General features: G+C 36.4%; 1 protein-coding gene across 1 annotated transcript in view; it reads right to left on the bottom strand.

The window, feature by feature from the left end:
* Positions 1–4,305: 4,305 nt before the first annotated feature.
* Positions 4,306–18,834, bottom strand: part of ALG13 (ALG13 UDP-N-acetylglucosaminyltransferase subunit) — an 80,145-nt gene continuing 65,616 nt past the window's right edge. Inside the window, 3 exon segments of the mRNA XM_070462133.1 lie at positions 4,306–5,230; positions 8,718–8,898; positions 10,591–10,631. Of these exon segments, the coding sequence (XP_070318234.1) occupies positions 4,965–5,230; positions 8,718–8,898; positions 10,591–10,631 (488 nt within the window). The 3' untranslated portion in view covers positions 4,306–4,964.

Below are 18,834 nucleotides of genomic sequence, written 5' to 3'. Positions count from 1 at the left end.
TCATATCAGATAAAATAGACTGAAATAAAGGCCATGAAAAGAGACAAAGAAGGACACTACATAATGATCAAAGGATTAATCCAAGAAGAAGATATAACAATTATAAATATATATGCACCCAACATAGAAGCACCACAATATGTAAGGCAAATGCTAACAAGTATGAAAGGGAAAATTAACAGTAACAGTAACAGTGGGAGATTTTATACCCCAATCACACCTATGGATAGATCAACTAAACAGAAAATTAGCAAGGAAACACAAACTTTAAATGATACAATGGACCAGTTAGACCTAATTGATATCTATAGGACATTTCACCCCAAAACAATGAATTTCACCTTTTTCTCAAGTGCACACGGAACATTCTCCAGGATAGATCACATCCTGGGCCATAAATCTAGCCTTGGTAAATTAAAAAAAATTGAAATCATTCCAAGCATCTTTTCTGATCACAATGCAGTAAGATTAGATGTCAACTACAGGAAAAAAAAAAACTATTAAAAATACAAACATATGGAGGCTAAACAACATGCTTCTGAATAACCAACAAATCACAGAAGAAATCAAAAAAGAAATCAAAATATGCATAGAAACAAATGAAAATGAAAACAACAACCCAAAACCTATGGGATTCAGTGTTTAAAAGCAGTGCTAAGGGGAAGGTTCATAGCAATACAAGCTTACCTCAAGAAACAAGAGAAAAATCAAATAAATAACCTAACTTTACACCTAAAGCAACTAGAAAAAGAAGAAATGAAGAACCCCAGGGTTAGTAGAAGGAAAGAAATCATAAAAATTAGGGCAGAAATAAATAAAAAAGAAAAAAATCAACATAGCAAAAATCAACAAAACTAAAAGCTGGTTCTTTGAGAAGATAAATAAAATAGACAAACCATTAGCCAGACTCATCAAGAAAAAAAGGGAGAAGAATCAAATCAACAAAATTAGAAATGAAAATGGAGAAATCACAACAGACAACACAGAAATACAAAAGATCATAAGAGACTACTATCAGCAACTATATGCCAATAAAATGGACAACTTGGAAGAAATGGATAAATTCTTAGAAAAGTATAACTTTCCAAAACTGAACCAGGAAGAAATAGAAAATCTTAACAGACCCATCACAAGCACAGAAATCTAAACTGTGATCAGAAATTTTCCAGCAAACAAAAGCCCAGGACCAGATGGCTTCACAGCTGAATTCTACCAAAAATTTAGAGAAGAGCTAACATCTATCTTACTCAAACTCTTCCAGAAAACTGTAGAGGAAGGTAAACTGCCAAACTCATTCTATGAGGCCACCATCACCCTAATACCAAAACCAGACAAAGATGCCACAAAAAAAGAAAACTACAGGCCAATGTCACTGACAGATGCAAAAATCCTTAAGAAAATTGTTGTAAACAGAATCCAACAACATATTAAAAAGATCATACATCATGACCAAGTGGGCTTTATCCCAGGGATGCAAGGATTCTTCAATATTCACAAATCAATCAATGTGATACACCACATTAACAAATTGAAAGATAAAAACCATATGATTATCTCAATAGATGCAGAGAAAGCCTTTGACAAAATTCAACATCCATTTATGATAAAAATCCTCCAGAAAGCAGGCATAGAAGGAACATACCTCAACATAATAAAAGCTATATATGACAACCCCACAGCAAGCATTACCCTCAATGGTGAAAAACTGAAAGCATTTTCCCTAAAGTCAGGAACAAGACAAGGGTACCAATTCTCACCACCACTATTCAACAGTTTTGGAAGTTTTAGCCATAGCAATAAGAGCAGAAAAAGAAATAAAAGGAATCCAGACTGGAAAAGAAGTAAAACTCTGTTTGCAGATGACGTGATCCTCTACATAGAAGACCCCAACGACTCCACCAGAAAATTACTAGAGCTAATCAATGAATATAGTAAAGTTGCAGGATATAAAATTAACACACAGAAATCCCTTGCATTCCTATACACTAACAACAGGAAAACATAAAGAGAAATTAAGGAAACAATTCCATTCACCATTGCAACAAAAAGAATAAAATACTTAGGAATAAATCTACCTAAAGAAACAAAAGACCTATATATAGAAAACTATAAAACACTGATGAAAGAAATCAAAGATGACACAAATAGATGGAGAAATATACCATGTTCATGGATTGGAAGAATCAATATAGTGAAAATGAGTATACTACCCAAAGCAATCTATAGATTCAATGCAATCCCTATCAAGCTACCAACGGTATTTTTCACAGAACTAGAACAAATAATTTCACAATTTGTATGGAAATACAAAAACCTCAAATAGCCAAAGCAATCTTGAGAAAGAAGAATGGAACTGGAGGAATCAACCTGCCTGACTTCAGATTATACTACAAAGCTACAGTCATCAAGACAGTATGGTACTGGCACAAAGACAGAAATATAGATCAATGGAACAAAATAGAAAGCCCAGAGACAAATCCACTCACCTGTGGACACCTTATCTTTGACAAAGGAGGCAAGAATATACAATGGAGAAAAGACAATCTCTTTAACAAGTGGTGGTGGGAAAACTGGTCAACCACTTGTAAAAGAATGAAACTAGGACACTTTCTAACACCATACATAAAAATAAACTCAAAATGGGATTAAAGATCTAAATGTAAGACCAGAAACTATAAAACTCCTAGAGGAGAACATAGGCAAAACACTCTCTGACATAAATCACAGCAGGATCCTCTATGACCCACCTCCCAGAGTAATGGAAATAAAAGCAAAAATAAACAAATGGGACCTAATTAAACTTAAAAGCTTTTGCACAATGAAGGAAACTATAAGCAAGGTGAAAAGACAGCCTTCAGAATGAGAGAAAATAATAGCAAATGACAAAGAGTTAATCTCAAAAACATACAAGCAGCTCCTGCAGCTCAATTCCAGAAAAATAAATAACCCAATCAAATAATGGGCCAAAGAACTAAACAGACATTTCTCCAAAGAAGACATACAGATGGCTAACAAACACATGAAAAGATGCTCAACATCACTCATTATCAGAGAAATGCAAATCAAAACCACAATGAGGTACCATCTCACACCAGTCAGAATGGCTGCTATCAAAAAGTCTACAAATAATAAATGCTGGAGAGGGTGTGGAGAAAAGGGAACCTTCTTACACTGTTGGTGGGAATGCAAACTAGTACAGCCACTATGGAGAACAGTGTGGAGATTCCTTAAAAAACTGGAAATAGAACTGCCATACCACCCAGCAATCCCACTGCTGGGCATACACACCAAGGAAACCAGAATTGAAAGAGACATGTGTACCCCAATGTTCATCACAGCACTGTTTACAATAGCCAGGACATGGAAGCAACCTAGATGTCCATCGGCAGATGAATGGATAAGAAAGCTGTGGTACATATACACAATGGAATATTACTCAGCTATTAAAAAGAATGCATGGATAAGAAAGCTGTGGTACATATACACAGTGGAATATTACTCAGCTATTAAAAAGAATGCATTTGAATCAGTTCTAATGAGGTAGATGAAACTGGAGCCTGTTATACAGAGTGAAGTAAGTCAGAAAGAAAAATACCAATACAGTATATTAATGCATATATATGGAATTTAGAAAGATGGTAACAATGACCCTATATGCAAGACAGCAAAAGAGACACAGATGTAAAGAACAGACTTTTGGACTCTGTGGGAGAAGGTGAGGGTGGGATGATTTGAGAGAACAGCATTGAAACATGTATATTACCATATGTGAAACAGATCGCCAGTCCAGGTTCAATGCATGAGACAGAGTGCTCAGGGCCAGTGTAGTGGGATGACCCTGAGGGATGGGATGGGAGGGAGGTAAGAAGGGGGTTCAGGATGGGGAACACATGTACACCCATGGCTGATTCATATCAATGTATGGCAAAAACCACTACAGTATTGTAAAGTAATTAGCCTCCAATTAAAATACATTAATTAATTTAAAAAAGATTCAACAACTACCTGAAGAACTGGACAATGAGAAAGTAAATCTAGATTAAAATTTCATAAGGGAATTAGTAGATTTAAAAAAGGAAAAACAGAAACACAACTTAAAGGAACATTCTCAAGAGAAAAGAACTAGATATGGTAGTATGTATTGCAATATCTTGAGATTAAATAACATTTCAGTTGACCCTGCCAGTTCATGCTATATATTCATGTTTTTTGCCAACCAAAATACCAGGGGGAAAACATATTGAAACAATCAAATACTGGTACTCTTTGCTGCCATGAAAATGCAAGAGAAAAACATCTCACTCATTTTAGCAATTTTAAATGCTAATTTTTATTTACTGCTGTGTAAAGGACATCAACACTGTGCAGTAAAACAATTACATAAATCCAATATTAAACAATAGCATATGGGATAAATCTAAAGCAGAGCACCATGTGCCTTCAAAACTGGTTAATATTATAGAATGCAACTCAGGTCAGATGATTCCTAAGAAACCTGAAGAGCTCTCTCTTTTAATATTATTAAGTTAGTTACCCACAAGCAAATACTCTTGGTTTTGCTTCATTTTCTAGAAAAAAGTAGAAGGCTTTCCAATTTTGCATTATTTAATATGATGTGTGACATCTGAACCAAGGAAACAGTTCGTATGATTCATTCCTCTTATCAATTGGTACCATCAGCTAATATAAAGCTAACAAGCTGGCTGAAAGGAAAACAGCTGAATACAATGAAATGTGCTTAAATATGGGGTTAGTTGTACATTCAATTTCGTTATTCACAACCCAAAGAAATACTCCTTTATTTTAAAGTACTACTTTAAATCAAAAGATAAAATAATCTTTAAGACAGACACAATAGAACCACTCTAACCACCCTAAATCACTTAAACACTAACATAAAACACTTTTTAAAGCCAAAATAGCAAGAAAGATAGCAGTGCAAGAATACTTCATACTGCTGAATCTTACATATTCTGAGGTACATAATGAGAAGCTGAGGGAGGGGTAGCAATATAGCCAAGTGGCCCAGGACTCATAGCACCATGAATCTGCGGAGAACCACCATACGCTGCACCAACTGGATGCCAGGGAGCAACGGAGGGATAATCTGCCACAACAGGAAGGCAGGAATCAAAACCTGGCAAAGGTGGCTGCCCATATGGATCTGACATCACTGGATAATAGACTGTTCCATGAGGGACAGATGCAGGGTCAGCATTTGGAAAAGTACCTGAAACAAAGCACACAGTACACTTCATATACAAAGATTCACTAAACATCAACGTAAATGGATGTTCTTGAGGTAAAAATGAAATTTAGCATTAACTCTAAGAAAATATCCTACAAAAAAAAAGAAAATATCCTACAATTCTAAGAGGAACACTTTAGATATGAACATTACTGACCAAAACAGGCTACTAAAATATAAAAATTTTCTAATTAAAAAAATTAAACATATATGTATATAAAATGTATCAAATGTACTCTACCTAGAGACAGCTACCTTTCTTGGATGAGTTAGGTATCAACAGACAAAATACACAAAGAAACATACTCTAGAGTCATTTTTGTCAATTAAGTTCTTAAAAGAATTGGTCACAATTATCAAATATTTTTTCTGTATGACACATATCACCCAAATAACCATTTTGTATTATTTTAGCAATTAAAAATTCAAGTGTTTTTATAGTCTGGTCTATACTTGAAGGCAAAATTCTGAAAAGCATTCCAAAAATTTAATAGTCACCTCTTGAATGTCATTAACATGTTAGCATCATTTTAATTTTATAGCACTTCTACTGCATCAGTTTCAGTGGAAATAAACAGATGCTGTTCTGCCATTATAGTGACTATATAAATTTTTTTAATGGATTCCTTTATTACTTGGGATAACTTAACTTCATTTTGTGAAATTAAGATAGGCACTGTCTCATGTTTACTACAATAAAAATAGCTCTATAAAAGGTAAGTGGAACAAAAAGGCAGTAAAAGTTGGTATTTTAATTTGTATTACCATGGAGCACATCATACCACCACATGAGGGATGAGATTTTATAGTCCTAATATTGTAAACTATAATATGCCTTGAAAAGGGAGGAGAGAAAGAAAATTCACATTCCTCACATGCAACAGGATGAGTATACTTATACATATAAATCAGACTTAGGGAGGTTAGGTAACTTAGTGGAAATCACATCCATCAAGTAGCAGTTGCTGGAATGGAAAGCAGATTTGGTTAGGTTAGTATACATTGTTCTACTTCCTGCTGATTCTAAGATGGGCAGTCCAAAGATCCTATTCTAAACCCTTCAAAATGTCTCCTGATCTATATTATACTATAAACTGACAGAAAAAGCAAGCATCCTTATGGTCTGGCACAGAGGTCTCAAACACTTTGGTCTCAGGATCCCTTTACAATCTTAAAAATTGAGGACCTCAAATAGCTTTTCCTTATGTGGGTTATATGTATCAATATTTATCCCATTAGGAATTAAACTAAGTTAAATATGTTATTTCACATAAAAATAAACCCATTATGTTAAACTCATTTTTCATAAAAATCTGTATTATTCACCCCCCCAAAAAAATTGTGAAACCAGTGGCACTGTTTTACACTTGTGTAATCTCTAATGTATGGCCTAACAGAAGACAGCTGGATTCTCATATTTGCTTCTGTATTTTATCTATTACAATATATCCACTTCAGTATTCTTGCCTGGAGAATCCCACGGACAGAGGAGCCTGGTGGGCTATAGTCCATAGGGTCACAAAAAGTCGGACATGACTGAAGCAGCTTAACGCACATACACATTACAATATATTTAGTTGAAATACATGAAGAAAATCTGGCCTCATACAGATATGTAGCTGGAAAAGACAGAAGTCTTAATAATTAGCCTTTGCAGATAACTGTAGATATTTTTTGATGCTACACCAAAACTAGGTAAGTGGTGATTTGAGAGGTCAATCACAATGTAGACTATTCATACTTTGTTAACATTAAAATCTATTGTTTTTTCTTGCAGACATCTTTTACAAAATCATGCACAGGTAAGACTATACACAGTAATTGGGAAAATACTATTTCACTAAGTTATACAGATCTCCCACATGTTGACACATTTCATTATACAATGTAAAAACCCATATCATAAATAGCCCCCCATCATCTATTTTATTAAAAGAAACAATTATGTACTAGAAGCTGTAAAGCTCATGGTTATTAGATAAAAATTAGAATTTTGGATAACTTATATTTGAAAGTTGGAATTTCTATCTTTGACAAAAAAACATACTATCCATTGCCCTCCTTGAAGTGACAGGCTTAGCTGTTCATTTGAGAAAATGTCTGCCAGATCCCCAGTCTGAACAACCACAGTTTGTCTGTCATTCTGTCAAGTAAAAATAGCATTCCATGAAAGTCAGCTAGTTTAGCTCGAAACTCAAGCTCACAAATCCTTTTCTTTAAAAGTCAATTATCATACTTAGATATGTAGAGAGCTTTCTGAATACTTCCTGTTTTGTCATATACAATATTAAATACAATTTTTCAAAGATTAAAAATTTAGTAAAATAAGAGCTTCTTTGATCAAACACAAAACAAATAAAGCTGACATTTTTATATCAAGCATGTGTGAAGATGCTGATTACTAGCAGTTTGGTGCCCCTACTTTGATTTGTGCTTAGGTGTCAGCTCTTCTACCCACACTGATTTTTGCACCCTTAATGCAAATCTAACACAGCAAACGAGACAAAATCCACGTATTACAATGAATACTTTTAGCCTCATGGAGCCCTTGAAAGAGTTCCAAGGGACCCCAAGAGGTTCATGTACCATGCTTTAAAAAATGCTGGTGTAGGATGAATGGATAACAAAGTCATGGTACATATTACTCAGCCATAAAAAGGAACAAATTTGAGTTGGTTGTGAGGTGGATGAACCTAGAGCCTCTTATACAGAGTGAAGAAAGTCAGAAAGAGAAAAACAAATATAGTATATTAACGCACATATACAGAGTCTAAAAAACAGTACTGATGAACTATTCACAGAGAAGAAATGCAGATGCAGATGTAAAGAACAGACTTGTGGACACAGAGGGGGAAGGAGAGGGTAGGACAAATTGAGAAAGTAGCACTGACATATACACACTATCATGTGTAAAACAGCTAGCTAGTGGGAAGCTGCTGTATAACATAGGGAGCTCAGCCTGGTGCTCAGTTGACAACCCAGAGGGGTGAAATGGAGGAGGGAAGGCTCAAGAGGGAGAAGACACGTATATATAATTATGACTGATTCACATTGATGTATGGTAGAGACCACCACAACATTGTAAAGCAATTATCCTCCAATTAAAAATATATATGGGTGGTTTAGTCGCTAAGTCGTGTCCAACTCTTGCAACCCCATGGACTATAGCCTACCAGGCTCCTCTGTCCATGGGATTCTCCAGGCAAGAATATTGGAGTGGGTTGCCATTTCCTTCTCAAAATATATATATATATATGTATGCAAAATTAAACAATAAAGCTACTGGTTAAATGAACCGAATTTAGGAAAACGTTTAAACTGAACTTCCTATTTCTACAATTTTGTTGCAATACACAGTTACATGGTTACGTAAAAAAAAAGACATGTTGGTCTATCTGAAGTCTATTATTGTTACACACAATAAAATTCAATTGTCTTTCTTGTAGAAAATTTCTCACTACACGCTTACCATTTGCTGATACTTCTGCCTGTGTGCCATCTTGTCTCTCCACCTCACTGTATAACTGAGGAATGGTTTGATCTACTAGAGGTGGCGGCTCAGTATAGACTGGATAATTCTCTGGATGAAGCTGCTGCTGTTGCATCTGTGGCACATAGACCATGGAGTGCCAGTAACTGTGGTGATAGCACTTGGGCAAGAAAGTAAAAAAAAAAAAAAACACTTTACTAATTTCTTTTCTTAAAGTAGTACCATTGTTCACTGAGAAAAAAAAAAAAGCTAGGCCATGATTTTCAGGTGAGATAACAATGACTTTTGAAATAAATGACATGATATTTAGAAAATCTATTCTCTATAGCAACTTTAAGATCTTTCGCAGCCTCTGTATTTCATATTTGGACCAGGAATTCTTTAAGGAAAGCACTCTAAGAAAATTAGAGATATACACAATGGTTTGTATACAAAGATATTTGTTATAGCATTATTTTTAAAGGCAAAAAAAAATTAACAGCCTAAATATTCAATAAGAAACTAGAGTGCATTATGACACAGACATGATGGAATACAATACAGGCAATAAAAAAAATCATGGCATCAAATTTTAAAAAGTGTTCATATTGTTTAACTTAAAAAGTTTACAAAATTACATAGCATAGTCCACATTTTATGAAATAAGCTGTAAGGAAATATATCAAAATGTACATTGATTACACAAGTGATTTCAGTTTTCTTTATACATTAGTATTTTTCTGTATGCTCCATAATGAGTGCTATTACTTTTAATATGAGAAAATATTAAAATATCTATTCTATATATGAATCTGCTTGCAATGCAGGAGATGTGGGGTCAATCTCTGTGTCAGGAAGATCCCCTGGAGAAGGAAATGGCACTCACTCCAGTATTCTTGCCTGGGAAATCCCATGGGCAGAGGAGCCTAGCAGGCTACAGTCCATGGGGTCGCAAAAGAATATGACATGGCTTAATGACTAAACGACAATAACAACAAAATGTAGGAGACTTTACTGCACAACACAGGGAACATAGTCAATATTTTATAAATATTTATAAATGGAGCATAACCTTTAAAAATTGTGAATCACTATACTGTACACCGTAACATATAATATGGTACAGCAACTATACTTAAAAACACTAAAAATAAATAAATAATAAAACTGCCTCTGCTTTGTTTCCACATGTCACTATAATAAACATAACTGAAGGGGCAAGCATTTTATTTCTCCAATTCTTGAAACTGCATTTAGGAAATAAGAGTTTCAAGAACAAAAATCCACTCCATTACCCTTAAATTATAAATGTGTGCCTATCGGGGAAGATAGATTCTTACCTGATATCAGACATACCTTTCAGTGATATTAAGATATTTGTCAGTATTCCCTTTCTACAACTCAGGGAAATGGTAAAAATCAGTGTTTGGCAAGTATCTATGAACACAAGTGCTTTAAAAATAATATAGCTCTTTAAATGTCTTTGACTTAGTCTAATTACTTTTCACATAAAGTACAGAAATAGCCACAAAAATGTTTTAAGTAAATAGGATAAATAATCCATTTGAGACAGAAAAACATAGTGAACGGTTAGCATATGATGTTAAACATGGAAGCCAATATATGCTAAAGTTGTACCGCATAGAAACCCCATTCACAACAATTTCACTATTTTATAAGAGAAGCTGAAGCACTAGGAGGTTAAAGTACAAAATTGGCCTGGGTCACCTTCAGAGATATAAAGACAGAAATAAACCTTTTAGGTCACTCAAAGTGTTCTTGAGTTATAAGGTTCAAGAGTCTGATTATCAAAACAGCTTACATTTTTAAGATAGCTTTTTTTAAATCAAAGAAATTTTCACAGGACTCTTACCTGTAATCCCAGATTGAAATAGTACTGCAAAACTTTTGTATCTAAAATTAAATATTTAAATTTTAGTGACTAGATGACATAAAAAATTAAAACTTACCACTTAAAGAGCTCTTCTCTTCGACTATTAATGTATATACAACAAATGTAGTCTTCCCACATCAACACTACCCTCAATCCGACCTTATAGTAAATGACCATTTACCTAATACTAAGATCATGTTCTAACCAAAGGTTTAATCAAAAATACATATTTTAATTCTACTCTTAATATTAGGCAGATGTTATAGGAATACTGCTATGCAAATAGTTAGAAAGAATGTAATAAAGGCATTTTCTTGCTTGTCTCAAGACTAAAATTTTATTTTAATACAAATCTACTACAAAAGCAATCATATTTGTCTTTGGAGTTAAGACACAGTACAAATTAATGATCTATGAATGCCAGGATCAGTGATGTCCACTAAGATAACCAGCACTGTTTAAAACAATCTACCTTGTTTTTACTTAACATGACAAACATACCACCACCACTAAAACTCCAAAAAGAGGAGGCAATGAGCAAGGTAACTCAAATTATACCCTAAGGTGATAAAATTTCTCCAGACATAGAACTTAATTAAAAATGCCTACAAATAAACAAAAACTAGATGTATGAGAGAAGAGGGAATAACCTTAGCATTTCAATTATAGCTCTAAATGCATTTTCACTGACTGACCTGGAATTTACATATATTCTTATCAGTGTAATGAGTTTCACTAACAAACTCTCAGAGAGCCCCTCCTTCTTAAGTTGAAGACTCCCAATACATACAAATGTATTTACTGCCTCTTTAAAAGAATGAGCTTGTATTCTATTATGTGGGAGTACAGTATAAAAGCCTAACGCTCAAGCTGAAGAATATGAAAAGATAACAGCAGGAAGTAAATCCACAAATGGCATGGGATTCCACCTCTTGGTATTCACATACATCCACACAAAATCTGCATACAAAACACACACCAGTATTATTCACAATAGCAAAAATGTGGTAACAACCCAAATGTCCATCAACTAATAGATAATAAAATAGTGTATCTATATATAATGGACTGTTACTCAGCTGAAAAAAAGAAGGAAATACTGACATATGTTACAACATGGATGAACCCTGAAAACACTATGCCAAGTGAAAGAAGTAAGCCTACAAAAGACCACATATTATATGACTCCAGAATAGGCAGAACCGTATATCCAGAATAGGCAAATCTAGAGATGGAAAGCAGAACAGTAGTTGCCAGGGTCAGAGAGAATGAAGACTAACTGCTAACGGGTACAGGGTTTCTTTTGGGGTTATGAAAATGTTCTGGAAATAGATAGTGGTGATGGCTGCACAAATCTGTGAATATACTAAAAAGCACTGAATTATATATACTTTACATGGATGACTTATATGGTGTATGAATTATATATCAAGCTGTTAAAAAAATGGCAGGCAAGGACTAGAAGAACTCAAAAACATCACTTTGAAATGTAATCGGGGTGGGATCATGAAAATGATAGGATTTAAATAGGAAATTAGATGGAAGAGTGGAGGGCAAAGAATGTGAGTAGGTTCACCATGTTAGCAAAGGCTTAGAAGTAGAAAACCAGGTGCATAGAGCTCTTGTAAAAGTAGGAGATAAGGTACAACTGTGGAAGAATGACCAGCAGGTTCTTGTAAAACTAAACACACCTATCTATAACCCATAAATTTCATTCCTAGGTATCTGCCCAAGGGAATTGAAAACACATGTTCACAAAGACTTTTACAAGCATATTCATAGCAGCTTTATCCATAAGAGACCCAAATTAGAAATAGCCCAGGTGTTCCTCAACAGGAGAATGGACAAACTGTGAAATACCCATACAATGAAATACTACTCAGCAATACAAACAGACTACTGATATATGAAGCAACATGGAAGAATCTCAAAAACACTGCATTGAGTTTAAGAAACCGTTCATAAAGAGTACTTATTTTATGATTATATTCACATAAAATTTTAAAACAGGTAAAACTAGGGCAGAAAAATATCAGAATAGTGACTATCTCTAAGGGGAAGTAGAGATCGGGGTGGGGAACAACTGGGAAGGGGAATGAGGGAACTTTGTGGGATAATGATGTTCTATACCTTGATAGGTATTTGGGTTATCTCATTTGTCAAAACGCAGCAAGTGTACATATAAGCTTTGCTCATTTCATTATATGTAGACATCACATCAAAAGAAAAAATAGATCCAAACTATAGTAAATGATACGTATGCTGAAGTTTTAATGGGGAAGAATGGTGTCTACAACTTACTTTGAAATCCATCTTTGAAAAGATGGATTCGGGGGAGGAGCCAAGATGGCAGAGGAATATGACGGAGAGACCACTTTCTCTCCTACAAATTCATCGAAAGAACATTTGAATGCTGAGCAAATTTCACAAAACAACTTCTGATCGCTAGCAGAGGACATCAGGTGCCCAGAAAAGCAGCCCATTGTCTTCGAAGAGAGGTAGGACAAAATATAAACGATAATAAGGGAGTCAAAAGAGCTACGGACGGAGACCCGTCCCGGGAAGAGAATCTTAATAGAGGAAGTTTCCAATCACCAGGAAACCCTCGCACTGGCGGGACTGGGGGAAGTTTTCTGCATTCTAACTGGGAGGAAAAATTAAACAAGGCCCACAGATTACGTGCCTAAAAGCAACTCCCAGCAGAAAAGTACCCCAGACGCCCGCACCCGCCAGCAACAAGCGGGGTGGAACGGAGAGGAGCGGGCGGCATTGCTTAGGGTAAGGACCGGCCCAAAGACCCTGAGAGCAATCAGAGGGAGCTTTTTTAAACTGTGGGATAGCAAGGGACAAAATTAACTGGCCCGAACACACTGCCGGCGGTTCGCAAAACAAAGGGACTGAGAATCTCCAGAGAAGAGCCAGCCCATCCCCGCTGGAGGTAGGAGGCAGGGGGGAGGGGAAAAGGGCAAACTCAGCCCCTGAGAAGCCACCCCCTCCCACACTGCAAACAGGCCTCCGGGTTCTAGCTAAAGACTTCCTGAGACCCGACTGGACTGGCGGTGCGTGCTGGGGCCACGGAGGGAAAAAAGCGCGCCGTACCTGGGGAGATTACGCCTAAGCCTCTGGCTGCCTGGGCCGCTCTCCGCGGAGGGAAAAGCCGTGCTGCACCCGGGAGAGTACGCCCAAGCCTCTGGCTGCCTGAACCGCTCAGGCCGGGGAAGGCACAAAACGCAGGAGCAACCGAATCTGCGCTTTTGTGGAGTACCCGAAAACTGGAACCGCACTCAACGCAGGGCCCGCTCCATATGGAGCAGCCGGGAGCCTGAGCAGTGTAGACGGCGAAAGCACAGACACCCGTGAGCGGGGCAAACCCACTGTGGCCGGAACACGGTGAGCGCTATCCACACAGAGCGGTATCTGTCTGCAGCGCCCCGCCCTCCCCTTGGCAGGACTGAACTGAACTAGGGAACCTAAATAAGAGATCACCTCCGCCCGCCTGTGTCAGGGCGGAAATTAGACACCAAAGAGACGGCAAACAGAAGCCAAATAAACAAAGGGAACCGCTTCAGAAAGGACCAGTGCAACAGATTAAAATCCCTGAAGGTAACACCGACTACACCGGAAGGGGCCTACAGATATCAAGAAGTGTAAGCTGGAAGGAGGAGCTATCTGAAATTGAACTGAACCTACGCTGACCGCAACAACCGCAGAGAAATTCCTAGATATATATGTACATTTTTTTTTTAATTTAAAAAAAAAATTTTTCTTTCCTTTTTTATTTTTTCTCTTTTCTTTTATAATTCCCTATTACTCCCCCATTACTCCTCAACTTTCATTTTCATATATTTTTACGATTTTTTTAATTAGGGAAAAAAAAATTTTTTTTTCTTTTTCTTGTTTTTCTCTCCTATTTCCTTTTAGAGTCCTCTAATACTCCTCTATTATTCCTTAACTTTCATTTTCATTTCACTATAACCTTGCCAAAAAAAAAAAAAAAGAGAGAGAGAGAAACCCTATTTTTAAACTGAACTTCATATACAGTTCTAAATGTTTTTTGTGTTTTTGTTTTTGAAAATTGTATTTCAAAGAGTCTAACCTCTACACTAGATTTTCAATCTTTGTTTTTCAGTAGTATGTGATATAAATTTTGGTCATTTAAGAATCCAATATTCAGTTCCCATTTCTATTCAGGAGTGTGGTGATGATACTCTCCCACTTTTGACTCTCTGTTTTCTACCTCGGAACACCTCTATTTCCTCCATTCCCCTTCTCTTCCCAATCCAACTCTGTGAATCTTTGTGGGTGTCTGGGCTGCAGAGAACACTTTGGGAACAGATAACTGCGTAGATCTGTCTCTCTCCTCTTGAGTCCCCTTTTTCTCCTCCTGCTCACCTCTATCTCCTTCCTCCCTCTCCTATTCTTCATGTAACTCTGTGAACCTCTCTGGTTGTCTCTCACGGTGGAGAATCTTTTCACCATTAACCTAGAGGTTTTATTATCAGTGCTGTATAGTTGGAGAAGCCTTGAGACTATTGGAAGAATAAAACTGAAATCCAGAGGCAGGAGACTTGAGCCCAAATCCTGAAAAAACCAGAAAACTCCTGACTACACGGAACATTAAGGAATAAGAGACCATCCAAAAGCTTCCATACCTACACCAAAACCAACCACCACCCAAGAGCCAATAAGCTCCAGTACAAGACATACCATGCAAATTCTTTAGCAACGCAGGAACATAGACCTGAGTGTCAACATACAGGCTCTCCAAAGTCACACCTAACACAGAGACCCATCGCAAAACTCATTACTGGAAACTCCATTGCACTCCAGAGAGAAGAAATCCAATTCCACGCACCAGAACGCTGACACAAGCTTCCCTAACCAGGAAACCTTGACAAACCAATCGTCCAACCCCACCCATTGGGTGAAACCTCCACAATAAAAAGGAACCTCAGACCACAAGAATACAGAAAGCCCACTCCAGACACAGCAATCTAAACATGATGAAAAGGCAGGGAAATACCCAACAGCTAAAGGAACATGAAAAAAGCCCACCAAGTCAAACAAAAGAGGAGGAAATAGGGAATCTACCTGAAAGGGAATTTAGAATAATGATAATAAAAATGGTCCAAAATCTTGAAAACAAAATGGAGTTACAAATAAATAGCCTGGAGACAAAGATTGAGAAGATGCAAGAAATGTTTAACAAGGACCTAGAAGAAATAAAAAAGTCAATTAAAAATTAATAATGAAATAAATGAGATCAAAAACACTCTGGAGGGAACCATGAGTAGAATAACAGAGACAGAAGATAGCATAAGTGAGTTAGAAGATAAAATGGTGGAAATAAATGAAGCAGAGAGGAAAAAAGAAAAAAGAATCAAAAAAAATGAGGACAAATTCAGGGACCTCTGGGACAATGTGAAACGCCCCAACATTGGAATCATAGGAGTCCCAGAAGAAGAAGACAAAAAGAAAGGCCATGAGAAGATACTCGAGGAGATAATAGCTGAAAACTTCCCTAAAATGAGGGAAGGAAATAGCCACCCAAGTCCAAGAAACCCAGAGAGTCCCAAACAGGATAAACCCAAGGCGAAACACCCCAAGACACATATTAATCAAATTAACAAAGATCAAACACAAAGAACAAATATTAAAAGCAGCAAGGGAGAAACAACAAATAACACACAAAGGGATTCCCATAAGGATAACAGCTGATCTATCAATAGAAACCCTTCAGGCCAGAAGGGAACGGCAGGACATACTTAGAGTAATGAGAGAGAATAACCTACAACCTAGATTACTCTACCCAGCAAGGATCTCATTCAGATATGAAGGAGAACTCAAAAGCTTTACAGACAAGCAAAAGCTGAGAGAATTCAGCACCACCAAACCAGCTCTTCAACAAATACTAAAGGATCTTCTCTAGACAGGAAACGCAGAAAGGTGGTATAAAAGTGAACCCCAAACAACAAAATAAATGGCAACGGGACCATACCTATCAATAATTACCTTAAATGTAAATGGGTTGAATGCCCCAACCAAAAGACAAAGGCTGGCTGAATGGATACAAAAGCAAGACCCCTATATATGCTGTCTACAAGAGACCCACCTCAAAGCAAGGGACACATACAAACTAAAAGTGAAGGGCTGGAAAAAAATATTCCACGCAAACGGAGACCAAAAGAAAGCAGGAGTCACAATACTCATATCAGATAAAATAGACTTTCAAATTAAGTCTGTGAAAAGAGACAAAGATGGACACTACATAATGATCAAAGGATCAACCCAAGAAGAAGATATAACAATTATAAATATATATGCACCCAACATAGGAGCACCGCAATATGTAAGGCAAACGCTAACGAGTATGAAAGAGGAAATTAATAGTAACACAATAATAGTAGGAGACTTTAATACCCCACTCACAACTATGGATAGATCAACTAAACAGAAAGTGAACAAGGAAACACAAACTTTAAAGGACACAATGGACCAGCGAGACCTAATTGACATCTATAGGACGTTTCCCCTCAAAACAATCAACTTCACCTTTTTCTCAAGTGCACACGGAACCTTCTCCAGAATAGATCACATCCTGGGCCATAAATTTAGTCTTGGTAAATTCAAAAAGATTGAAATCATTCCAGTCATCTTTTCTGACCACAGTGCAGTAAGATTAGATCTCAATTACAGGAAAAAAATTATTAAAAATTCAAACATATGGAGGCTAAACAACACGCTTCTGAATAACCAACAAATCATAGAAGAAATCAAAAAAGAAATCAAAATATGCATAGAAATGAATGAAAATGAAAACACAACAACCCAAATCCTATGGGACACTGTAAAAGCAGTGCTAAGGGGAAGATTCATAGCATTACAGGCCTACCTCAAGAAACAAGAAAAAAGTCAAATAAATAACCTAACTCTACACCTAAAGCAACTAGAGGAAGAAGAAATGAAGAACCCCAGGGTTAGTAGAAGGAAAGAAATCTTAAAAATTAGGGCAGAAATAAATGCAAAAGAAAACTAAAGAGATCATAGCAAAAATTAACAAAGCTAAAAGCTGGTTTTTTGAAAAAATAAACAAAATTGACAAACCATTAGCAAGACTCATTAAGAAACAAAGGGAGAAGAACCAAATTAACAAAATTAGAAATGAAAATGGAGAGATCACAACAGACAACACTGAAATACAAAGGATCATAAGAGACTACTACCAGCAGCTCTATGCCAATAAAATGGACAACTTGGAAGAAATGGACAAGCTCTTAGAGAAGTATAACTTTCCAAAACTGAACCAGGAAGAAATAGAAGATCTTAACAAAACGATCACAAGCAAGGAAATCGAAACTGTAATCAGAAATCTTCCAGGAAACATAAGCTCAGGACCAGATGGCTTCACACCTGAATTCTACCAAAAATTTAGAGAAGAGCTAACACCTATCTTACTCAAACTCTTCCAGAAAATTGCAGAAGAAGGTAAACTTCCAAACTCATTCTATGAGGCCACCATCACCCTAATTCCCAAAACCAGACAAAGATGCCACAAAAAAAGAAAACTACAGGCCAATATCACTGATGAACATAGATGCAAAAATCCTTAACAAAATTCTAGCAAACAGAATCCAACAACATATTATAAAAATCATTCATCATGACCAAGTGGGCTTTATCCCAGGAATGCAAGGATTCTTTAATATCCACAAGTCAATCAATGTAATACACCACATTAACAAATTGAAAGATAAAAACCATATGATTATCTCAATAGATGCAGAAAAAGCCTTTGACAAAATTCAACATCCATTTATGATTAAAACTCTCCAGAAAGCAGGAATAGAAGGAACATACCTCAACATAATAAAAGCTATATATGACAAGCCCACAGCAAGCATCACCCTCAATGGTGAAAAATTGAAAGCATTTCCCCTGAAATCAGGAACAAGACAAGGGTGCCCACTCTCACCACTACTATTCAACATAGTTTTGGAAGTGTTGGCCACAGCAATCAGGGCAGAAAAAGAATTAAAAGGAATCCAGATAGGAAAAGAAGAAGTGAAACTCTCTCTGTTTGCAGATGACATGATCCTCTACATAGAAAACCCTAAAGACTCTACCAGAAAATTACTAGAGCTAATCAATGAAGACAGTCAAGTTGCAGGATATAAAATTAACACACAGAAATCTCTTGCATTCCTATACACTAACAATGAGAAA

This window comes from Odocoileus virginianus, unplaced genomic scaffold, assembly GCF_023699985.2.
Source record: "Odocoileus virginianus isolate 20LAN1187 ecotype Illinois unplaced genomic scaffold, Ovbor_1.2 Unplaced_Scaffold_1, whole genome shotgun sequence".
Lineage (NCBI taxonomy): Eukaryota > Metazoa > Chordata > Mammalia > Artiodactyla > Cervidae > Odocoileus > Odocoileus virginianus.
The sequence above is the reverse complement of the archived record's forward strand: the minus strand, read 5'-3'. Positions and strand labels throughout refer to the sequence as shown.